The sequence below is a fragment of the Lithobates pipiens genome, unplaced genomic scaffold, assembly GCF_037356315.1.
Source record: "Lithobates pipiens isolate NorthernLeopardFrog02 unplaced genomic scaffold, aLitPip1_a1.2 Scaffold_18, whole genome shotgun sequence".
In the NCBI taxonomy this organism is placed as follows: Eukaryota; Metazoa; Chordata; class Amphibia; order Anura; family Ranidae; genus Lithobates; species Lithobates pipiens.
Window position 1 is genome coordinate 71,543,633 of NW_027507758.1, and position 25,365 is coordinate 71,568,997.

The 25,365-nt window shown below is 43.3% G+C and overlaps 1 protein-coding gene across 1 annotated transcript in view; it reads left to right on the top strand.

Annotated features, from left to right (window-relative positions):
- Window positions 1-13,207, top strand: part of SPATA17 (spermatogenesis associated 17) — a 247,512-nt gene extending 234,305 nt beyond the window's left edge. Inside the window, exon 10 of the mRNA XM_077485778.1 lies at window positions 12,775-13,207. Coding sequence (XP_077341904.1) covers window positions 12,775-12,855 — 81 coding nt within the window. The 3' untranslated portion in view covers window positions 12,856-13,207. The remainder of the gene's footprint in view (window positions 1-12,774) is intronic.
- The last annotated feature ends 12,158 nt before the right edge of the window (window positions 13,208-25,365 follow it).

Genomic DNA, 25,365 nt, shown 5'->3' on the forward strand with positions numbered 1-25,365 from the left:
AAGCACAGATTTCTTCCATTTCCCATTTTGGGTGATTGCTTCTCCTCCTACATGTGTGGCTAGGGAATCTTGACAAATTTTAAAAGTTTAAATGCTTTTTAGAAGTCATCAGTTCATATTCTTTAGGGGGTCCTGAAATCGCTTTTTATATTCTGCAAATGTCAGTTTCTGGGAATCTTGATCAAAAGTCACAGAGGAAATTCGTCTGGCTTTGCCGGCAAGAAAGGAACAATTTGACAGTTATTATAAATATATTAACTTATATCTGTAGAGTGTGTGTGTGTGTCTGTATTATGTTTGATTGTATTATGTCTACTTGCAAAATGTATTCATTTACATTTAAAGAAGAACTATAATAATTTTTAATGAGTATTACAGTGGTGTGAAAAAGTGTTTGCCCCCTTCCTCATTTCCTGTTCCTTTGCATGTTTGTCACACTTAAGTGTTTCGGAACATCAAACCAATTTAAACAATAGTCAAGGACAACACAAGTAAACACAAAATGCAATTTGTAAATGAAGGTGTTTATTATTAAAGGTGAAAAAAAATCCAAACCATCATGGCCCTGTGTGAAAAAGTGATTGCCCCCCTTGTTAAAACATACTATAACTGTGGTTGTCCACACCTGAGTTCAATTTCTATAGCCACACCCAGGCCTGATTATTGCCACACCTGTTCACAATCAAGGCATCACTTAAATAGGAGCTGCTTGACACAGTAAGGTCCACCAGAAGATCCTTAAAAGCTACACATCATGCCGAGACCCAAAGAAATTCAGGAACAATTGAGAAAGAAAGTAATTGAGATCTATCAGTCTGGAAAGGGTTATAAAGCCATTTCCAAAGCTTTGGGAATCCAGCGAACCACAGTGAGAGCCATTATCCACAAATGGCGAAGACATGGAACAGTGGTGAACCTTCCCAGGAGTGGCCGGCCGCCCAAAATTACCCCAAGAGCGCAGCGACGACTCATCCAAGAGGTCACAAAAGACCCCACAACAACGTCCAAGGAACTGCAGGCCTCACTTGCCTCAGTTAAGGTCAGCGTTCATGCCTCCACCATCAGGAAAAGACTGGGCAAAAATGGCCTGCATGGCAGAGTTCCAAGGAGAAAACCACTGCTGAGCAAAAAGAACATCAAAGCTCGTCTCAATTTCTCCACAACACATCTTGATGATCCCCAAGACTTTTGGGACAACATTCTGTGGACCGATGAGACAAAAGTGGAACTCTTTGGAAGGTGTGTGTCTCAGTATATCTGGCGTAGAAGGAACACTGCATTTCATAAAAAGAACATTATACCAACAGTAAAATATGGTGGTGGTAGTGTGATGGTCTGGGGCTGTTTTGCTGCTTCAGGACCTGGAAGATTTGCCGTGATAAAAGGAACTATGAATTCTGCTGTCTACCAAGAGATCCTGAAGGAGAATGTCAGACCATCTGTTCGTGTACTCAAGCTGAAACGAACTTGGGTTCTGCAGCAGGACAATGATCCTAAACACACCAGCAAGTCCACCACCGAATGGCTGAAGAAAAACAAAATGAAGACTTTGGAGTGGCCTAGCCAAAGTCCTGACCTGAATCCTATTGAGATGTTGTGGTATGACCTTAAAAAGGCCGTTCATGCTCGAAAACCCTCTAATGTAACTGAATTAGGACAATTCTGCAAAGATGAGTGGGCCAAAATTCCTCCAGGGCGCTGTAAAAGCCTCATTGCACGTTATCGCAAACGCTTGGTTGCAGTTGTTGCTGCTAAGGGTGGCCCAACCAGTTATTAGGTTTAGGGGGCAATCACTTTTTCACACAGGGCCATGATGGTTTGGATTTTTTTTCACCTTTAATAATAAACACCTTCATTTACAAATTGCATTTTGTGTTTACTTGTGTTGTCCTTGACTATTGTTTAAATTGGTTTGATGTTCCGAAACACTTAAGTGTGACAAACATGCAAAGGAACAGGAAATGAGGAAGGGGGCAAACACTTTTTCACACCACTGTATATATATATATATATATATATATGTATATATATATATATATACACACACACACACACACACACACACACACACACACACACACACACACACACACACACACAGTGCCTTGAAAAATTATTCATACCCTTTGACATTTTCCACATTTTGTCATGTTACAACCAAAAACGTAAATGTATTTTATTGGGATTTTATGTGATAGACCAACGCAAAGTAAATAAAATAGAAGGAAAATGGTAAATGTTTTTTTTTTTTACAAATAAATATGTGAAAAGTGTGGTGTGCATTTATAGTCAGCCCTCTTTACTCTAATACCCCTTACTAAAATCTAGTGGAACCAATTGCCATCAGAAGTCACCTAATTAGTAAATAGAGTTAATCTGTGTGTAATTTAATCTCAGTATAACTATTAGTATTGCACTCCACAAATCTGGCCTTTATGGAAGAGTGGCAAAAAGAAAGCCATTGTTGAAAGAAAGCCGTAAGAAGTCCTGTTTGCAGTTTGCGGGAAGCCATGTGGGGAACACAGAAAAACACGTGGAAGAAGGTGCTCTGGTCAGATGAGACCAAAATGTAACTTTTTGGCCTAAAAGCAAAATGCTATGTATGATGGAAAATTAACACTGCACATTACCCTAAACATGCCATCCCTACCTTGAAACATGGTGGTGGCAGCATCATGTTGTGGGGAAGCTTTTCTTCAGCGGTGACAGGGAAGCTGGTCAGAGTTGATGGGAAGATGGATGGAGCCAAATACAGGGCAATCTTAGAAGAAAACCTGTTAGAGTCTGCAAAAGACTTGAGACTGGGGCGGAGGTTCACCTTCCAGCAGGACAAAGACACTAAACATACAGCCAGAGCTACAATGGAATGGTTTAGATCAAATTATATTCATGTATTAGAATGGCCCAGTCAAAGTCCAGACCTAAATCCAATTGAGAATCTGTGGCAAGACTTGAAAATTGCTGTTCACAGATGCCCTACACCGAATCTGACAGAGCTTGAGCTAGTTTGCAAAGAAGAATGGGCAAAAATCTCACTCTCTAGATGTGCAAAGCTGGTAGAGACATTCCCAAAAAGACTTGCCGCTGTAATTGCAGCAAAAGGAGGTTCTACAAAGTATTGACTCAGGAGGGCTGAATACAAATGCACGCCACACTTTTCACATATTTATATGTTAAAAAATTGAAAACCATTTATCATTTTCCTTCCACTTCACAATTATCTGCCACTTTGTGTTGGTCTATCACATAAAATCCCAGTGAAATACATTTATGTTTTTGGTTGTAACATGACAAAATGTAGAAAATTTCAAGGGGTATGAATAATTTTTCAAGGCACTGTATATAGTGTATATTGTAGATAATGTGACAGACAGTTTCCCACTGTGTAAAGATGCAGATTTTGCCCTTTTCAGCAATAAAATGGGTCCCCCAACCAGTATCAAACTGACTGGAGGCGTGGAAAATTCAGGGAAGGTTATGTCCAGGCCTGTCTGGCCCGCATATCATATGGGGTTTATTTACTAAAGCTGGAGAGTGCAAAATCAGGCTTACTTCTGCAAAGAAACCAATCAGCTTCCAGATTTTATTGACAAAGCTTAATTGAACAAACTGAGATTAGAAGCTGGCTAGGCTACCATGCACAGCTGCACCAGATTCTGAGTGCACCACTCTTAGTAAATGTACCCCATAGGGACAAAGTAATAGACTTAAATGAGACACCAGCACCGGAATGCGTATAGCACCTGTGCATCCCCCTGCTGGTAAAAGATGTCCTTGCATGGGACACGGAGCAAATTGCCCCATTTGAACAGGGCCATTAAAGGATGGAAGGGAAACACTCACTCTCCTAATTTTCCAGTGTACATTTCAGCTTTTGTTCTCTAAACAGTAGAATGTAGGTAAAAAAATATGTAAAAAGGAGCCTAAAGGTACACCTGCTTGCTGAATATGCATATACATAATATTCGTATGCAACATATCATACATACCCGACTTCAAAAAACAGAAGTGGAAAATATATTTTTAATATATATTTTTTTTAATGTAAGTTTTAACCCTGACCGCAATTACAGAAGTGAATTCCCCAGCGATCGGAGATGGAAGTATGGCCTGCATGCTTCTGGGGCACAGAAGACTTCGGGACAATTCACTTGCACATGCGCAGTAGGAAACTACTGTGAAGCCTCAAGGCTTCACTGTTGGCTTCCCTTACTCAAAGTGGAACTTTACCCACCCTGATGAGTTTCTGCCTTTCCTTCTATCCTCCCAATGACATCCCACAAGATGATGGCTGCGCAGGACCCAAGTGCTGGCTACAGAGAAGGGGATTGCAGTGGGACAACATTGGATCCACTAGGTGGGTGAGTATCCTTCCTGTGCAGAACACCACATCAGGTAGGCAGGGTAGGAAAAAAAAATTAAGCAGATTGGGTAAAGTTCTGCTTTAAGATGTCAGCGCCTGCGCCTGAAGCCATTTGAAGAATCAGCTTGGGTGAGGACATCACTGGATCCCTGGACAAGTAAGTGTCCTTATATTAAATGAAAAACTGAAAACTGTAGTGCCCCTCACATTGGTGGTCAGTGGAACAGTAACTTCTAATCTTGGTAGTTGGTGTATTGGTCCCATATATTGGTGTTTAATGGTAGAAGGACCACATATATATGGTCAGTGTAAAAAGGACAATCTTAAGCCTGGTACAAAATCTGAATTTTTCTCTGTTCAACCCAGCAGGTTGAGTGAAAAAACTGCCACCTCCAGTTGGATCTGCTGTACTGCTAGTACAGTGATCTCTCCCGCTGAGCTGTTGTGTTCTGACAGGGGGACGGCCCCCCCACCAGAACACTCCGGTCAGTGCTCTCAGCCATTGGTTGAGAGCACTGATCGGGAGCTGGTTGGCTGCTGGTTTTCCCATTTGGCCGGCTTCTGTCAGACTGGCTGGCATACTGGCATATTGAACCGGCGGATGTTGTCTCTGTGCACTGGACTTTACTATGTTTTCAAGTAGGGAAACTGCCCCTCAACACACAGCTAAAAAGATCATAGATATCAGTGGTTACTGCTAGTTAGAAACTCTTCTTTGCTCAAGGAACTTTTAGCAAACCATGGAGCAACCTTTCTCAACCTTTTCAACACAGAGGAACCCTTGAAATAGTTCTCTGGTCTCAGGGAACCCCTGCTAAAAATTTGAAATCTACAACTCATTAAACATTAGTGTGATGGTCAGTGAGAAGAATGGTCCTTACACTTGTGGTCATTGGGAAGAACTACCTCCTTACAGATATCAAGAAAGATCAATGGTGTCAGTGGGAACTTATCTGAGAGGCAGAAATTTCCCAAAGCTGAAGGAACCCCTAGCAACCTCTGGAGAAACCCTAGAGTTCCCACGGAACCCTGGTTGAGTGTCACAGATCAGCTGCGGAGCTGATCTGTGTCTCACCTTTACTGCAGTGGGTCAGCTGGCATCTGTTGTCCACTGTCTGGTGTTCAGCTCTGTGCACTCTCCAGCTATGGGTGTCGACACCCTTCACCTGTTGCCTAATATATGATTCCTTCCTGCTACTTCCTGTCCAGCCCTCATGTGCTTCTCTATTTAAACCCCTTTCAAACCTGCTACTGGTTGCTTGAGCAACGTTTGTTCCTAGCTCCCCTGTGTAACCTGTTTACCTGTCTTCTCGTGATCTGATCTTCTGTGTACCGACCTGGCTTGTTCTGATTACGTTGTCTGCAGCCCGCCCTGACCTTGGCTCACTACCTGGCTTTCCTTGCTTCATCCATCCATCCTTGTCTACAGTGTCTTCGGGTACTTCCCTAGCGAGCAGGGTGAACCCGGCGGTCGTGACCTGGGGTCAGCACGCAGCTAAGTCCAAACCTTCGTGAGAGGGTAACTGGCGGAACACCGGCTGACTCTTAGATTCCACTCCCTGGGGGATCCCGTGTCACCTGCTCGCCTGAGGGTTCGCTGTAAGTAGTACCATGACATTGAGAATCACTGCCCTGGAGGAACCCCAGGGTTTCATGGAACCTTAGTTATGAAATCCTGTTCAAGATTTACCGTATATACTCGAGTATAAGCCGAGATTTTCAGCCTCTTTTTTGAGGCTGAAAGTGCCCCCCTCGGCTTATACTCGAGTCATCGCTGTCTGCCCGCTCGATCAGCGTGTCGAGCAGACAGACAGCGGCCATTCTATTCAAAAGCCGCGCCTCCGGCTCCGCCTTCGCCTGTGATAGGCGGAACACTGAATTTCCCAGCAGCCTGTGTTCCGCCTATCACGGACATCGTATCATCCTCGTACTACGGACGAGGATGATACGACGTCTGTGATAGGCGGAACACAGGCTGCTGGGAAATTCAGTGTTCCGCCTATCACAGGCGAAGGCGGCGGCGCAGCTTTTGAATTTTACAATGGCCGCCGACGAAGAGGGCACGGGACGGAGGCAAGGCAAGGCACGGCACGGCACGGGACGGGACGGGACGGATGCAAGGAGGCAAGGCACGACACGGGACGGATGCAAGGAGGCAAGGCACGGCACGGGACGGAGGCAAGGAGGCAAGGCACGGGACGGAGGCTCGGGACAAAGGTAGGCTGGACACACACACACACACACACACACACACACACACACACATGGATGGAGACACACACAGGGATGGATGGATGGATGGATGGAGACACACACACACAGGGATGGATGGATGGATGGATGGAGACACACACACACAGGGATGGATGGATGGATGGATGGAGACACACACACACAGGGATGGATGGATGGATGGACACACACACACACAGGGATGGATGGACGGACACACAGGGATGGACGGACACACAGGGATGGACGGACACACAGGGATGGACGGACACACAGGGATGGACGGACACACACACAGGGATGGACAGGCATGTCTCACCCTCGGCTTATACACGAGTCAATAAGTTTGCCAGTTTTTTTGGGGGTAAATTGGGGGCCTCGGCTTATATTCGGGTCGGCCTATACTCGAGTATATACGGTACTCACAGGCAGTTTCACACTGGGGCAGTAAGAGTGTCGGCGGTAAAGCGCCGCTAGTTTTTTCTAGTGCTTTACCGTCGCACTTTGCAGGCGCTTCAGCAGCAGTGCCCATTCATTTCAATGGGCAGGGCATTTTAGGAGAGGTGTGTACATTTTCTCACTCTACTTAGGCATGGTTCTCTGTAGGCAAAAAGATCACAAATGTGAGCTGAATCAGCCCCTGCAAAGTATACACTAGTAAATGTACATTTCTCTCTGTAGATGAGGGTGCACTTACTATACAAATGTGTAGAAGCCAGGGGAATCACACTGCTCAATATTTCATGCAGGCAGCTGTTTAGGCAGCATGGTAAAATAAATAATCCAGCTTTTTAGCATATCGCAAGCTGTATATAAAGTAACCTTTCTATGCGTGTGAAGTGCACAGACAGTGCAGATGCCAATGACCATAACAACACGTCTGTTTCATGCAGTCCAGCCACAACATGTTCCATTTACAAGGTGAGCTAGGAGTCATATTACATAATCCGCCACAATTTATGAGAATAAGAAATATCACTTTATGTTTCTGGGCATTAATTAGTGGAAATTACTGGAAACAATCAGGAAATTGATGTCAATTGCTCCTGTTGCCAGAGAAACTGGACATTTTAGGACCTCCGTTATGGTAATCATCATAATTATCATTCATTACCAGTTGGTTTGGTTGTGTGGCTTAACTCTGACATGACCAGACTGTTTTTTGCAATAAGAAAATATTTTTCCTAAGGTCTCATGCACGTGGGTGCATTTGGGTGTACGGCACAGAATTTAGCAGATTCCTTTGCCCGGGAGCCACAGGTGTTGGTGTGCAGCCACATTGTCAGCCTTTCATTGATTTGTAAAGGCTGCTGGCCAGTGCTGCACACCAGCACCTCTAACTCCATGGTGCATAAATATGCTGAATTCTTGTGTGGTGTACCCTGTGCATGAGCCCTTAAGAGAAGTATGCATTTTTTTTTAAATCATACTTAGGTGTATGCAACATCAATGTGATGCTGCATCTGTCCCCTGCCATATTTAAGGCTGAGATCACCCAGTTCTCCCTAAGCAGAGAGCCATGATTCTCAGTCAGTGTCTCTCTGCTCTCCCCCCCCCCCCAGGCTCACTAGAGCACTGAGCTGTGGAGGGGGTGAGAGCGGCCGGCTCAAACATCAGAGGCTGGTTCCCTGCTGAGAGGCTGAGCCAGGTGCTGGTCCAGGCACCTAGGTGGATAAAGACCATATGGTTGTGATCTTTCTCCAGCCTGAACTGGCTCTGTGACATCAGCCGACAGCGGGCTTTAACACGCTGTTGGCTGAAAATGGGTCACAGAGATTCAGAGCAAACTGCACTGCTGTAATAAACAGAAGATGTACAGCCAAAAGAGCTTAAGACAATGCTTGTGTCCAGGGCCGCTCATCCATCCCTGTACGTGTGTACTCACTCAGATGTGTGGTTAGAGTAATACAGCTGCAGCATCTGTAAGCCTGTCATTGATTTATACAGACTGTTGACTGTACACTCCCACCTGTGACTCTTGGGGGCAGAAATACACTGAATCCTTGTGGTGTCCAAATGTGTCTGTGTACATGAGCCTTAAAATTATTAAAGCTGATTCTACCCAGGGTTTTTTATTCCATATTACATGTGTATATTAAGTGCGTATATTAATTGCTCCATGATCCAAGCTGTTCCCGTTTTCATGAAAATAATCCCAAGTGATCCTGCCATAAAGATTTTTGATAAAGTAGTTGTAATCCCTTACATATACCTAGTGAAGTGACTGGCTTTAGGTGATACACATAGATTAAACAAATTCTTATATATAAGTTGTACCTGCTTATCTGCAATCTTCTCTCCTCTACATCTGTTCAAAGCTTAGAATGTATAATCTTGTCTGAGAGTTCAGAAAAAAGGGGGTGAAATTACACTCTGCAGAGGTCAGTAAGGAGAGCTCTGAGAGCTGATTGGAGGAAAGGGACACCCCCTTCACACAGCACATAGGAACAGTGCTGAGGCTGTCAGTCAGCTGGAGATCCCTCCCCTGTCACCTTTTTTTCTCTTGGTGTCAGAAAAAACTTGTCAGAAGTGACTCATGTTGATAGCAGAGGAAGGAAGCAATAGACAGAAATGACACTTGGTGCTCCTAATTGAGACAAGTACACACTATAGAGGATAAGCTTTGTTCATATTTCATGTTAGAGGTTTATAACCACTTTAACCACTTGCCGACCGGGCCATAGCTGAAAGACGGCTACAGCACGGTCGCTTTTTCTGGGAGGGCGTCCATGGATGTCCTCCCAGAATCTTGCTCTCTCTTGCTCTCCCCCTGGGGTGCGCTCCTGGAAATATCCAGAAGACCCGGCGCATCACGGATCACAGTAAATGCCCACTGGTAGCGGCCGCTTACCACGCGATCGCTCCATCAAATGACAGAGCAATCACTTGTAAACAAACTGGCGTCATGTCATGATGCCGATTCCTCCCTCCCCTCTCTGTACCGATCTGTACAGTGCAGCGGGAGAGGGGGGGGGGAATCGTTTGCAGCAGCACTGTGGGCTGGATCTGTAGTGCCCACAGCGCTGCTCAGTGCCCATACTCTGCAATACTCTGCAGTAATCTGCCCATACTCTGCAGTACTCTGCCCATACTCTGCAATACTCTGAAATACTCTACCAATACTCTGCTATACTCTGACAATACTCTGCCATATGCTGCAATACTCTGGCAGTACTCGCCAATACTCTGCAATAAATTTTAACAGAAACAAAGAATTTTTTTTTTTACGAATTTTCAGGTTTTTTGATTTATAGTACGAAAAATAAAAAACCCAGCAGTGATTAAATACCACCAAAAGAAGGCTCTATTTGTGTGAAAAAAAGAACAAAAATTTCATATGGGTACAGTGTTGCATGACTGAGTAATTGTCATTCAAAGTGTGAGAGCACCGAAAGCTGAAAATTGGTTTGGTTAGGAAGGGGGTTTAAAGAGGAAGTAAACTCTCCCACTCTGATGCTTTTTTTCATTTAGTCCATTATAATAAGTAATTATCAGACTATAGCCACTGTAATCCAGCCCAAATTGCATATTACTTGCTATTTAAAGAAACTTTAAAAAAACTTGTTTCCAGGGGTTAGGCAGCACCATCTTAACCACTTCAATACAGGGCACTTAAACACCTTCCTGCCCAGACCAATTTTGAGCTTTCAGCGCTGTCGCATTTTGAATGACAATTGCGCGGTCATGCTACACTGTACCCAAATGAAATTTTTATCATTTTTTTCCCACAAATAGAGCTTTCTTTTGGTGGTATTTTTTACCTCTACGGTTTTTATTTTTTGCGCTACAAATAAAAAAATACCGAAAATTTTGAAAAAAAATATGTTTTTTTTGTTTCAGCTTCAAAACTTTAAGTTTTCTCCTTCACTGATGGGCACTGATGGGGCTACACTGATGGGCACTGATAAGGCGGCACTGATGGGCACCAATGATGTGGCACCAATGAAGTGGCACTGATGAGGTGGCATTGATGTACACTGATATGTGGCACTGATAGGCGGCACGGATGGGCGACACGGATGGGCGACACGGATGGACACTGATAGGTGGCACAAATTGGCACTGATAGCTGGCACGGATTGGCATGGATGGGTGGCACAGATGGGCATGGATAGGTGGCACAGATGGGCATGGATAGGCAGCACAGATGGGCATGATAGGCGGCACAGATGGGCATGGGTGGGCACTGATAGGTGGCACAGGTGGGCACTCATAGGCGGCACAGGTGGGCACTCATAGGCGGCATAGGTGGGCACTCATAGGCGGCATTGGTGTTATACTGTACTAATGAATGCCAATCAGTGCCAAACAATAATGCATGCCAATCAGTGATGCCCATTGTGGGCACTGATTGGCATCCATTATGGGCACTGATTGGCATCCATTGTGCTGACTGGCATCCCTGGTGGTCTAGGGAGGATTACCTTTTCCCTGGTGGTCTGGTGGCGTCCCTGGTGGTCCAGTGTGGGCATCCTCGGGGGGGCTGTGCTGATAATCGATCAGCACAGACCCCCCCTGTCAGAGGAGCAGCCGATCGGCTCTCCTCTACTCGCATCTGACAGACGCGAGTGAGGAAAAGCCGATCACCGGCTCTTCCTATTTACACTGTGATCAGCCGTGATTGGACACAGCTGATCGCGTGGTAAAGAGTCTCCGACTGACACCCCGCAACAACGATCGCCGCGATGCGCGCCCCCCGGGGGCGCGCAGCGGCTCATAATCCTGATCACGTCATATGACGTCCGATCAGGATTATGAAACCACTTTGCCACCGTCAATTGTCTATAGGGCGGGCGGCAAGTGGTTAAGTATTGTTTTCTGAGTCCACAGTGGAGTGTATTTCCGCCCTTACATTGAGCACTTCCTATACTATTAACCAAGCCTCCTTCTCAATCCAATGTTTCTATGGCAACCCTGATTTCCTGTTCATAGCTTACTTGTTTATTTCATAGTATTTACTTGTGCCGATGTCTAATGTTTCCCTTTGTCAGACTTATCAGCTTCAGCTGATAAGACTGCAGTATTGGCTAAGTTTACACTGCATGTCATGTCACATGGTCACATGGTGTGTAGGAGGAAGCTCCGAGTGATTAGCAGCGTTCAGAGCTGTGCCATAGGAAGTCCTGATAACAGATAGATAAGACATAGAGAGTGTGCCTTAAATCAGGGGAGATCTGGGCATGCTCAGTGACTTCATTCTACAGAACAACAAGGTTTACAACAATACTAAGTAAGGAGATATCTACAAGCAGTGTGCATTAGGGTTTTTATGCTGATTTACATGGGACAAAGTTGTGGGGGAGGGTTTACAACCACTTTAAGTGCCCAGTGGTCAAGTGGTTAAGGCATTTTGTGTTATGGGGTGACAGCTATTTCCCCATTGTGCTCCTGTGTCCTCCCGTCACATGCTCCCCTGGTGTAGACTACAATGGGCCATGCTAGCAAAGGCATGGCACAGGCATGGTTCACTGTTGTCACTATCAGGAAGCTTTGCAATGAATTCAGTGCAATGATGTGCAGCTGAATCTGAAGAGAGTGCATTTAGTCATGAAGTGGTTGCAACAATCTGGAGGAGATCAGCAGCACTGAGATATAAAAAAGGTGTAAAAAAAAGTATTCTATAAAATATTGAAAAAAACATTGTTTATGATACACAGTGGTTTAGCAAACTAAATGTCATCCAGGTAGGGTTTACATTTACTTTAATAAGGTTATTTGTTCACTATGAAATTAGCTGTTTTAATAGCTTGTAGAAGTGTCTGAATTTGTCTGGATATCAATGGCCTATCAATGGCTCTGCACTGCAATGGGCATTAGGAGCCAACCAGGCTTTGCTATATGGGCAGGAGCAAGTGAGTGAGCAAAGGGATGCCCTTATCCTTGGGCTGCTTCAACTTCTGTCTAATCAGCAAACCTGGGCTGTGTTTTGGCCAAAACTGTGCTGCAGCTGCATTGGAGTTAGAGGGTCTCACTGTATTGTCTGGCAGATGTGCCTGGATCACATGGCTACACGGAATTACAGATCTATTTATAGGAAATATCACCCATTCATCCTTAGTCTCATCTTTTCAAGGGTCTGAATATCAGGACTGTCCTTTTCTATCAAAAACTCTTGAAATATGATGTTAACCCAAGAAGAAAAATAAATATACAACTAATGCCTTTCTGTTTTCCTTTAGGACTTCCAAGCCACCTTCACGTCTGTTCCACTTTTTGATAAATATGGACGCATGTATTCCAAGGCGGGGCAAGCAGTATAACTTCTCTACTACACAAGTACCCAAGAGGAATGTGTTATGTACCGTACAGTCTTTTACCACTAATGTATTTTGTGTGTGGAAAACAGATTTTCTTGTCCTGCAACCCCTAATACCACCATCGGATACCATGATCTAATGTGTATAAAGGAAGGCTGCGGTGAGGACATAATGCAGATTCTTAAAACACTAGTTCCCTGGCTGTTATTCTGATTCAGAAGTGTTCCTTTTTAACTCAGTGACTTCAGAGCAAATAGAACCAGCATTTTTTAGATAGCGATAAAAGTCTCTGTATATTTGTTAGTAAAGATTTTATTTTAGGTAACAGTCTGAATAAAAATCATCAGTAAATATATTTATTTATTTTTTTCACTTATATTTTATTCAGAAAATGTTTAAGTTACATTAAACCATTACAGTGCGGTAAACAATGGTGCATATGCATGCATACTTGATAAGAAGAGAGAGATTAAGTAAATTATGTCTAATACCAAATAGTTGCAACAGGCAAAAGTAAACAGCAAAAACTTATAGTGGGTGTCCATCGAATACTACCACAATGAAATGTTATGTTGCGTCTTTATCCAACGTTTAAGAACATGTATCCAAAGAGAGTGAAGATAATATTAAGATTAGTTTCTGAGGCCTACTGTTGAAGAGCAAATGTTCTTAAGCAAAAACAGATCTGGGTGCCGTTCATCTACCCTACAACTGTACTTCTTGAATCTCTAATCCATGGGGTCCAAAGGGAGTAGAATCTAGCTGTAGTGAGTTGAGCCGTAGCAAACATGTATTCCATCATCAAATGCTCAATGAGAATAGTGATCAGCTGCGGTATGGTGGGAGGAGAGGCAGATTTCCAGTTACGTGCCAATGCTAGGCGGGCCGTGATGAGTATGTGGGACAGGATGTTGTGTGTTCACCTGGGCCATACGTTGAGATCTAGTCCCAGGAGGGCCATTGGTGGTGAGATAGTAGCTTGTATCCCAGTTACAGATCAAAGAAGCACATTTACACCTGACCAGAAGGACTTTAATTTCAGGCATTCCCACCAGATGCGTAGCAGGGTTCCCCCCAGTTCACACTGTCTCCAGCAGTTAGGTGATGCATCAGGATATCTGGAGGCGATCCTAGTGGGTGTATAATACAACTTATGGAGGATCTTTTGTACGGTTTCCCAGTGGGTACCAAATTTTGAGTGGGTAAGGAGATTGCTAAGGGCACGTTGGCAAATTGGCTAATGCTGATCAAAAGACAAAAGGAGTGACAACTTAAAAAAACTCATAATGCCATTTACTAAATACCTTGGAATGTCTTCTTTCCAAAAAAGGGTAATTTGGGGGGTATTTGTACTTTTCTGGCATGTTAGGGTCTCAAGAAATGAGATAGGACGTCAGTACTTCAGGTGTGATAAATTTTCAGATATTGGCACAATAGCTTGTGGACTCTATAACTATCACAAAGACCAAATAATATCCACCAATTTGTACTTATTTTTTACCAAAGATATGTAGTAGTATAAATTTTGGCCAAAATTTATGAAGAAAAATTACTAATCTGCTAAATGTTATAACAGAAACAAAGAAAAATTTATTTTTTTACAGAATTTTCGGTCTTTTTTCTTTTATAGCGCAGAAAATAAAAAACCCAGCGGTGATTAAATACCACCAAAAGAAAGCTCCATCTGTGTGAAAAAAAGGCCAAAAATTTCATATAGGTACAGTGTTGCATGACTGAGTAATTGTCATTCAAAATGTGAGAGCACCAAAAGCTGAAAATTGGTCTGGTTATTAAGGGAGTTTAAGTGCCCAGTGGTCAAGTGGTTAAGAGAGCAATAGCAAGAAGGAGACAGGTTTAAGATACACACTGTTATTAACCTGAATGCAACAATCACTAAGAAAAACAAAGAAGAAAACCGGTTGGTGCTTGGCACAACAACTAACCGGGGTGTGTCAGAACAGACATTAAGCCACACTCTTTGGGTGTCATGTACAATACAAGAACAATTATAGTATACCCTTACAAATTTAGTGTAGATAAGCCGATTGCACGCAGAGGCCTTTTATGGCAAGCTATATGCCAGCAGTGTTCCGCGGTTCTGAGATGTCCGGTGGTGGTTTAGAACCCGTAGGAATAAATTGAGGAGCTGCAGTAAGTCCCCAGTTGTGCATTCGCTTCATACCTTCCTTTGGAGAGGTGATAGGAACCAGATGGTTTTGAAAAGTTACAAGTAATTTGGTCCGAAACCCACAGGAGTATGGAATGTTGCGGTCTCTGAGAACTGATATGACAGGTGCAAATTCCTTTCACCTCAGAGAGGTTGCTGCTGACTGAAAGGGTTAATCCTGTGTCTAGGGTGGTCCCTTCAACCTCTCAGACCTTAGATCCAATGTATTGTATAAATTGAGAGCGCTCTGGAATCAATTCTCAAAGGACAAATAAAACCACACACACACCATGGCGTCCTTCGAGAACTAATTGTATTGAGTTATTACAAAGCGGTTGATATAGTACATTTCGCGTCACACAGAATAAGACATGCGCAGTAGACATCAAGACGATTACAGCTGGTCAAAACAAAACGCTATTGTTCTTTGTTCTAAGCTAGCTGAATTAATATAAGAAAAGATACATAATTCCTTCTGTAGCTAAAAGATGCTGAGAAACAGTGTGAAGGTTATAGATAAGTGTGTGAGAACACACGAGTTAGAAGAATCTCATGTTGAGACAGTTATCTGAGAAGTTAAAGGGGTGTTCAAACTGTACATATTGTAAAATGGAAGTTTGTGAATATTAAGATGGCTGACAGAAACAAGATGGATGCTTAACATAACCTTTCAACCCCCTCTTAAGTCATGGAATGACTTCTACAGATCCGCAGCCTCCTGAAATCTACGGTTCTTGCTACGTTTGTTATATTCATTTACATAAAGCTGCAGATATTGTGTATATGCGTGAGAAGGTTGGTCTGGTGTAGTACATTTGCTAATACAAAGTAGAATAAGCTTGAAAATCAAGTAGCCTATCAATCCTAACAATAGTACTATGATAATCATAATCACTATGTCCTTTAACCATGAAAACATTCCACCTAAACCCAAACTAGAAAAGGGGTTCCATCCATAATTACCTATGTCCCTTGCTTGTTTCATTAATTCATTTACCTGTGTTCAGTGTTAACTAATAACATCATAGTAGTCTGGGATTTCCAGGCTGGTATTGTGAAACCTTGTACAACATTCATAATCTTGGGTCATTTCGCATAAACCTGTCAGAGCTGCACTCATGCTTTCAATAGCTAATTCGTGTAACTCTAGTTGTCTTCTAATTGCTTTGAGCTCGACATTGAGTAGTCCTATATCTTGGGAGTTTTTTTCCATAACATCATTTATTAAACTAGTGTAGTTATTTAATTTGTCCATCATGGTTATGCCCCATCCTGTCCAGGATGGAAACCATGTCCATAACTTATCTGAAGTAGAAAACATAGGTGGGGTTTCTCTCTTGTATTTATAAGTTAACCTATGTACTGGACTTGAAGTAACTTGTATGTGATGTTCCTGATTCTGGCCTAGGGCTGACATGACTGGTACCAACTGTGCTAAATAACACCATCCTTCCACTCCTGCGGGGATCCATGGGTAACAAATTTTAGCACAGCATACGTATGTATTGTTTCCCAATGAAAAACCTCTTAGAGAACTACGTTGGGGCTCAGTTCCAGCCTCAAATGCAGCACTAACAAGTTTACTCACAAGTATCCCAGAGGTTGTGTTCCTGTATGTAGTAAGTTCACTAATGGTGTTGTTAAGGGATTGATTTTTGTAACTACACATATGACCCATGATAATGTTACTGGTGTGGAAGGGAATACCCTTTGAAATGTTAAATACAGACTTGGAACACATACCTATTCCGTTGGATGTATTGCCTAACTGAACACACCACTCAGGTTCATGTGTCTTTCCTAAAGTGTAAAACATAATACTCTGATTGCGGTACCCTTGCGAGACATTCTTAATACTTAAGACTAGAGTATTTTCCAATAATGACTTGAGGTTCAGAGGGACAGCTAAAAGTGGGATTTTAGCAGTTTCTGGGTGCAACTTACTACAAATTTAGCATTTTTCATATCCTGACTTTCTAGCATAAGCATATTTAAATTTTAACAGTAACATTTTTTCAGAAAAAACTTGTTTCTTTGATCAATTCATTAGAGACATCTCTTTTACTGCGATTTCTGAGGTGAAAGTCAGTATGGTTGGTGTGTATTTCGCTTTTACCACATATGAGTTTCAAGGCACCTAAGTCTTCAGGATGAAAGATACAGTTAGTTATTATCCACACTGGGACAAAGATCAGAAGTAGAAACATCACCAGAAGGCAAAAGGCCTTCCCAGAAGTCTGTGGTGAAATGAGTGACACCACTGTCCTTTATGTCTGTGCTTGTCTTTTGAGGACTTAAAACACCTGCTTCACCTCTTTTCAGCTTTTCTTGAATTCCTGGGCTTAGATCAACCTTCTTTACTCTGCTGGCATGGATCCAAGTAGGAATTTGCTCTGTAAGGATGGCGGTCCTGGTGACGGCTACCACTTTGGTCACTGGTCCGAATGGAACCTCTTGCGGCTTTCGACCTTTCTGAAGCCTCTGGACCACAACTTGATCACCGACCTGGAACGGGTGGGTTGGTACCTGTGAAGAAGAAGGAGAGGTGCGAGCAACTCTTCTTTCAACAATATCAAGAGTTTTAATCAGTTTTTTTACATATTCCTCCTGTATTTGTTCCAAATCACCTCTCTCTACCATCAAGGGATGATTAGCCCACGGTGTGGGGAATGGCCTACCCATGAGTACCTCAAAGGGGGAATAACCCGTCACACTGTGAGGGGTCATTCTGATTTCAGCTAATACAGCTGGGAGAACTTTTTTCCACTTGCCAAAATTCCCACCCGTAGCTTTCCTTATCCTGTCTTTAATTGTTCTATTCATTCTCTCTACAATTCCTGAACTCTGTGAATGGTAGGGGAGGTGAAATTTCCAGTCTATTTTTAGTACTTTTACAAGATCTTGGCAAATTTTAGCTGTGAAAGCTGGGCCATTGTCTGAATTTATTTGCAATGGACACCCCCATCTAGGAATAATTTCCTGTGTGAGGATCTTCACTACAGTTTGTGCGTTTTCATTGTTGGTGACAAAGATTTTTTGGTCAGCGTGACATGTCCACTATGACCAAAAGATATTGTTGTTTCTTTCCTTCTTTGGGCATATGTGTAAAGTCTATCTGTAAATGGGTAAACGGTGTTGTTGGGTATTCAAGATGTTCATGCTTTGATTTCTTTGGGTTTGTTGGATTGTTCCTAATGCAAGTGACACATCTCCTTACAAAAGCTTTGACTAGATTAGGTAATCCTGCAATGAAAAAATCTGCATCTAGAAGTTCACATGTGGCCTGCCATCCCTTGTGACCCAGTCCATGGTATTGTGCAATGAACAGGGGGGCGCTAGCAACAGGAATACACGGCTTCCCCTCTTTGCAGATTAATCCTGTTTTAGGATCCTTTTGTACCATCCCATCACAGTTCCATTGCGCAATATCATCAGGGGTGGCAAAAGCCTGTAGTTCCGTGAGCCAATGTGTCTCTTTCAGGGAATATGGCTGAGGTGTTAGCATGGGCATTTGAATGTTTGCCTTTTGTGTAGATGCAGCTTCTTTAGCTATTCTGTCAGCTAGTGCATTACCTTTGGCTATATCAGTCATTTGGCCTGTATGTGCCTTACAGTGCATGATAGCTAGTTTTGAAGGCAACTGAATTGCATCTAGTAATGATGTGTCTAGGTCAGAGTGTGAGATGCTCTTTCCATCTGCTGCTACATATCCTCTGCGAAGCCATATTACACCATGGTCCCAGACCACACCATGAGCATACCTGGAATCGGTGTAAATGTTTACCTCTTTTCCTGCAAACAGCTGGCATGCACGGGTTAATGCTATCAATTCAGCAGCTTGTGCAGACTGATAGGGTATTGGATTGGCCTCGAGGACAGTATCCGGCAGTTGGACAACAGCATATCCTGCATGATAGACATTATCACTTGGCCTGCTGCAAGAGCCATCAACAAAAACTGTTTGTGCAGTAGGAATTGGTACTGAAAGCATATCTGCTCTAGGTGAAGTGTCCTGATGTATTGATTGTATACAGTCATGAGGTGGTGGTAAGTCATCCTGTTCTCCTTTAAGACCTAATAAGGCATTCAAAATTGGAGCTGGGCCAGAGTTTATGTTTGAACTTTTTATTTTCAGGTTTGGAATGGACAGGAGGATGACTTCATACCCACTCAATCTTTGTGCTGACATATGCTGAGTATGTAAAGTTTTGAGGAGTGTGGTAACGCTGTGTGAGGTGTATAAAGTAGTGTTATGGCCCAAGGTAAATGGTGCTGCCAACTCTGCAACCATAGAACAAGAAGCCAATGCTCTGAGGCAAGCAGGCATGCCTTGCACCTGTACTGGAACCACCTTTGAGAAAAAAGCTACAGGGCGCAGTCTCCCACCATGTTCCTGGGCCAGTACTCCTGCCATGGTTCTGCAATTTTCCCTAGCAAACAAGTGAAACATTTTGCTAAAATCAGGGAGGCCAAGGCTCGGGCTGGTAACCATTGCACCTTTCAACATGGTAAAAGCATTTAACATTTCATCAGACCATTTTACAATTTCAGAGAGGGTTGCTTGTCTCAATATATTGTCATAGAAAGAACAGTCAGGTATCCATTGGCGGCAGTAACCAATCATTCCAAGAAAGGTTAGCAGGTCTTTCTTGGTAAGTGGGCGGGGCAGACCCACTATAGCAACAGTTCTTTTGTGACTGACTTTCCTAACTCCCGGAGACAGCACAAACCCTAGGTACTCAACCTCCTGTTTACACCATTGTAATTTTTTCTTAGACACTTTGTGACCACACGTATGTAACCATTTCAATAAGGATAGGCTATCAGCTCGGCAGTCCTCCTCTGAAGAACTACAAATCAAAAGATCATCAACATATTGCAACAGTACAGAACCATGAGGGGCAGTCCAAGGCCTGAGGGTGGCTTGGAGTACTATAGAATAGACCACAGGTGAGTCTATATATCCCTGGGGCATTCTACACCAGGTAAACTGGCGATTGTGTTGGTCAATCGACACAGTAAAAGCAAAGAGTGGCCTTGTCTCCTTGTCTACAAGGACAGAGAAAAAAGCATTCTTTAAATCAATTACAGTAAAACATTTGGCTGTTGCTGGAATGGAGGACAGTAGAGATGGAACATCAGGTACAATAGGTGCTATTGGGACTATGAGGTCATTTATGGCCCTCAAGTCCTGTACAAATCTGAAGGAGCCATCCGGCTTCTTTACAGGGTTAACAGGTGTGTTGTATGGAGAAATAATTTCCTCCAGGATTCCATCCTGCAGAAACTCTTTCGCCATTGGCAATATGCCATCCATTTTTTCTTTAGAAAGTGGATACTGTTTATGATAGATAGGAAATGCACCTTCTTTGAGAGTGGCCTTGTATGGTGTGCATGAAACAAGTCCTACATCCAGATCTGATGTAGACCAGACCTGGGGGGTCTATATCCTCAAAATCTTCTTCACTATTTTCTTGTGACAGCATCAAAAAACCTGGTTTGCATGCTACTATAGTGATTTTATCTGAGGAAATGTCTAGACCTCCTTCTGAGTTGGTTCTAATTGTGATTCCTAGTGGCCCAAACAAGTCTCTTCCCAACAAATTTACAGGACACCTTGGTATTATCCTGAAAGAATGTGTGCATATGGTGTACCCTTCATCATCTTCTATTGGTAGGGGTGGAGTCCTATATGTTTTTGTCAGTATCCCATTAATTCCCAAAGAGGGTTCCGCTGGTTCCCATTTGCCTCTGAAATGATCTTCACAAATAGTACTCCTAGTGGCCCCGCTATCAACGAGATAGGGGAGGAGTCTCCCATTTATTGAAATAGCAACCATTGGACTGTCAGTGAAATCATCTGAGACAAAAGGAAAAGCTGGGACACTACCCTCCGGACCCCATCATTGTTGTTGATTTCCCCATTTGATTGGAAATGTTGGACCTTGTTGGATGGATGCCTGTGGTTGTTGTGTCTGGTTAGGGACAGAGCTGGAATCGGGAGTCTGAGTAGCGGTGGGGTGAGGACACTGACTCACCCAGTGATCCTCAGCACCGCAATTGAAACATCCATTGTTTCTAGAGCGACTCATCCCTCTTCCATTTCTGCCTTTAAATCTGCCTCTAAAACTTCCTCTGCCTCTAAAGTTCCCCTTCGTATGGGATTTGAGATTACTCAGGAAAGTCTGGATCAATAATGGATCCAAAATTGTCAGAATACCCAAACCGGCTTTCTGTCCATCCTGCCATATGATCCATCCAAGGGTTAACTAGGCATTGCTCCGCACATTTCATTTTCCTATGAAAGCAAAACAATTTACCTTGCTTGACTGCCACCTAGCGGTGCAGACAATCAGACAACGGTGTGAATCAGACAATTAGACAATACCTCAACCTAGATTCCTTTACCAAAAAGAAATCAGTACTGTCCGTGATACTTTTTTTATACTAATACAGCTACAATCACTTCAAGACTGTAACAGAATAAATTTGGAACAAGTTCAAGAGTATTTCAGACATACAATAAACACACAATCTTGCTCATGGACCTGCTGTTTTGTTTCAGACAAATTTAAACCACAGATGAATTTAACTTGCAATGTACATTAATCTGTTTACCTTTCACAAAATAACTTTACCCAAATTATAACTTTATAACCGCCGGGAATACTACTCACCAAGTATGCCTTTTGGTTCTGGAAACAAAATAGCAGTCCACATATACACACTCAGCGCAATTCATTCAGCGTGATACATTTAAAGCAAAAGCAGTTATACAATCATACACAAAGTTTACACAATACATTGATCATCAGTCACCAGTTCTGTCCCGAACAGAACTAAAACTCTAGAGTACTCTGTAAATTTTTCTAGGTCCCCAAAACCTATTCTTCTAAGATCGCCAAGATCTTTAAAAGTGTCCCCAAAACACTATATGACCCCCAAGGTCATGACCGGTCAACTTATGTATACTTATGAGAGGTTCTATAACCCAACAGCAATCTCTGTGGGAATGAAGCCAAGTCACACACCTGACACCCGGACCCCGGCAAGTCAATTTCACTCAATAAGAATAGAATTCACTTACCGAGCCGTAGCTTTCCAAGTCCTTTAAGGGTTAATATACATCCATCCCGGACGAGCCCCCAGTGCTGAAAGGGTTAATCCTGTGTCTAGGGTGGTCCCTTCAACCTCTCAGACCTTAGATCCAATGTATTGTATAAATTCAGAGCGCTCTGGAATCAATTCTCAAAGGACAAATAAAACCACACACACACCATGGCGTCCTTCGAGAACTAATTGTATTGAGTTATTACAAAGCAGTTGATATAGTACATTTCGCGTCACACAGAATAAGACATGCGCAGTAGACATCAAGACGATTACAGCTGGTCAAAACAAAACGCTATTGTTCTTTGTTCTAAGCTAGCTGAATTAATATAAGAAAAGATACATAATTCCTTCTGTAGCTAAAAGATGCTGAGAAACAGTGTGAAGGTTATAGATAAGTGTGTGAGAACACACAAGTTAGAAGAATCTCATGTTGAGACAGTTATCTGAGAAGTTAAAGGGGTGTTCAAACTGTACATATTGTAAAATGGAAGTTTGTGAATATTAAGATGGCTGACAGAAACAAGATGGATGCTTAACATAACCTTTCACTGACAAATCTTGGAAGAGTGAGATAGTGGCGTATGGTGCCGGAGTGTACGGCCATCTCTAGCGGCTTTAAGGAGTCTATCCTTAATATAGTAAAAATGTATGTGAGCCAATACATCCTTGGGGACTGTGTCAGGCAAGTGCTTAGGCTTCATGATCCTGTGTGCTCTGTCAATCAGGATATCTCAGGGAGTAAGATCTGGGAGCAGTTTGAGGAACAGCTAATGAAGATATTATACCAACTCTTTGTTTTTTACAGTTTCCCGGGATGGCCCGAAACTTAACGTTGTTGCGCCAAGAGCGGTCTTCTAAGTCACCGACTTTGAGTTGTAGCCTGCCCTGCGGATGTCTTCTTTATGGATGTCATGAGCATCCAGCAGTTCATTGTGGGCTATGGCAACATTCCTCAGTTGTCCCTCTACATGTTCTGTGCACTCATCTATGTAGTCTAGCCTGGTGGTAAGATGTGAAATAGAGGAGCGCAGTTCTCTTTACAGCCCAGTTTGTAAGGGAAGTAGAATGGCTTTTAAGGTGGATTCAGAGGCAGGAGCATCTGAGGCAGGGGAAGCTGCGAATGTCTCCTGGCTGTCAGTGTCCTTGTCTGCCTGAGATCCTAAGATCATATAGCTTTTTAGCTTAGGGAGGCTTAGTGGGGGGCTGTATAGGAGACAGTGCAACCTGCTTACCTCTGTCAGCAGCTTGCCCTGTAGCTGGAGACTTGGTGGAGGATTCCTCCATGTCTGAGAGCTCATCCTCATCCACACACCCCACCGGAGACACAGACATTCCTCCACTGTCTGTGTCTCTGGCGGGGTGTGTGTGGGGGGACCTCTCCAGTGCCATGCCGAGCCGTTGTGCTTGTTGGCGGCATGACAAATCCAGTCAAGTGGCATGGTCCCTGTGACATCGGCTTCCTCCGAATCATCCCCAGTAGATTGCTGAGGCATTTACCCTCTGCCAGGAGGTACTGTCAGCGGGTGAAGTTTCTTTTAGCCATAGAAGACACCCAGAAGAGCGAGGAGGAGAAGAATCAAGCGTCCATCTCGCCTAGCAGCTTGGACACGCCCCATCAGTAAACATATTAAATTAATTGATTATGTGTACCTCTTCTGCAAGTACTGCATGGCCTACACTAAAGAATAAATATTAGCTTCCAGCAGGTTTCCTTACAATTATCTGCTGCCGGAAATGATGTTATGGTCAATGTTCTCTATGTGCCCTAATAGGGAAGTGCTGTACTTTCTAATGAGGATAGCACATAGTATGGAATTGGTATTACTTATTAATGCCAAGAGGGTGGGATTTTAGTGCCCCATAACCATCTATGAAGATAAAAGCGGACGCCCCATTGGATCCTGCTGGCTGACACGGACACACGTAGCAAGTAAATAAATAAACCTCCCAGTAATGTTTTACTAGGCTGCAGCTAGAGTGAGCTCTAATGATTTGTAGTGTGACTTCAGGAGACTGATATCAACAAGCTCACATTAAACTTGGAATGCAAGTGAGCAACACGTGTTTTGTGTTCTCCTCTTTGATATAGGTACTGCAGGCTGCATCTTTTGCCGCGTACACACGGTCGAACTGTTTGACGTACTTAGTCCGTCATACAATCCGACGGACAATCCGTCGTACTTTCCACTGAACGGACTTGACCACACACGGATACCCAAACAGTCCGACGAAAGCTTGCGCGATGACGTGTACAGCACGTACGATGGGACTAGAAATAGGAAGTCCAAGACACAGCAAAGCACCCTTCCGCCGTGTAAATCCTTTCTGGGCATGCGCCATTCTTAGTCCGTCGAACTAGCATACTGACGACCGTATTGTCCGCTGAAACCAAAGTACGATGGACAGATTTTTGGAAAAACCGAAAATCTTAGTACTCCGGACTGCACGCTGAAAAAGTCAGCTGAAGCCCACACACGAGCGGATTGTCCGCTGAAATGTGTTTCAACGGACTAAGTACGTCAAACAGTTCGACCGTGTGTACGCGGCATTAGTCACACCTTGCATTCAGATCACTTAAAAAAGCCTGTTACATACACATACCATCAAGCCTTTACATTAGCACAAATGCCTGTGCCCGTTCATGTCTTCATAGGCTTGAACGGGCTGCCTGTATGCAGCACCTGCCGGTTAGGGACATAAACAAATGGCCTGTTTACTTTCGATGTGAATGAGGCCTAAGGGTGAAAGTTCACTATTTATCGTCTGTTGTGTATGGGAAGAGGGGGGGTCTGGCATACAATGGAGAAATCTAACTGGCACTTGAAGGCTTACCATGCACACTGCTACCCAGCTCTCTCTCTGACGTTCTGCCATCTGCTCTCATATTTCCTGACCACAGCCTAAAGATAACCTCAAGGGCAAGGGGTTTGTTAAGCTTTTCAGAGGGTGGGGTTTTTTCACTAATTCACAGGCTCAAGTCCCCACTTTGTATAGGTGAAGACAAATTGTTGTGGAGTTACTAAAGAGAAATCACAGTAGTAGCCTTTTACTTTTAACATAACTAAGTCTGCATGGGGAAGGGGGGGGGGGGGGGGGCATTATTCTTGTGTCTTATTTAAAGGGGTTGTAAAGCTTAGTTTTTTTATTTTCTAAATAGGTTTCTTTAAGCTAGTGCATTGTTGGTTCACTTACATTTTCCTTCAATTTCCCTTCTAAATGTTTTTTTTTCTTTG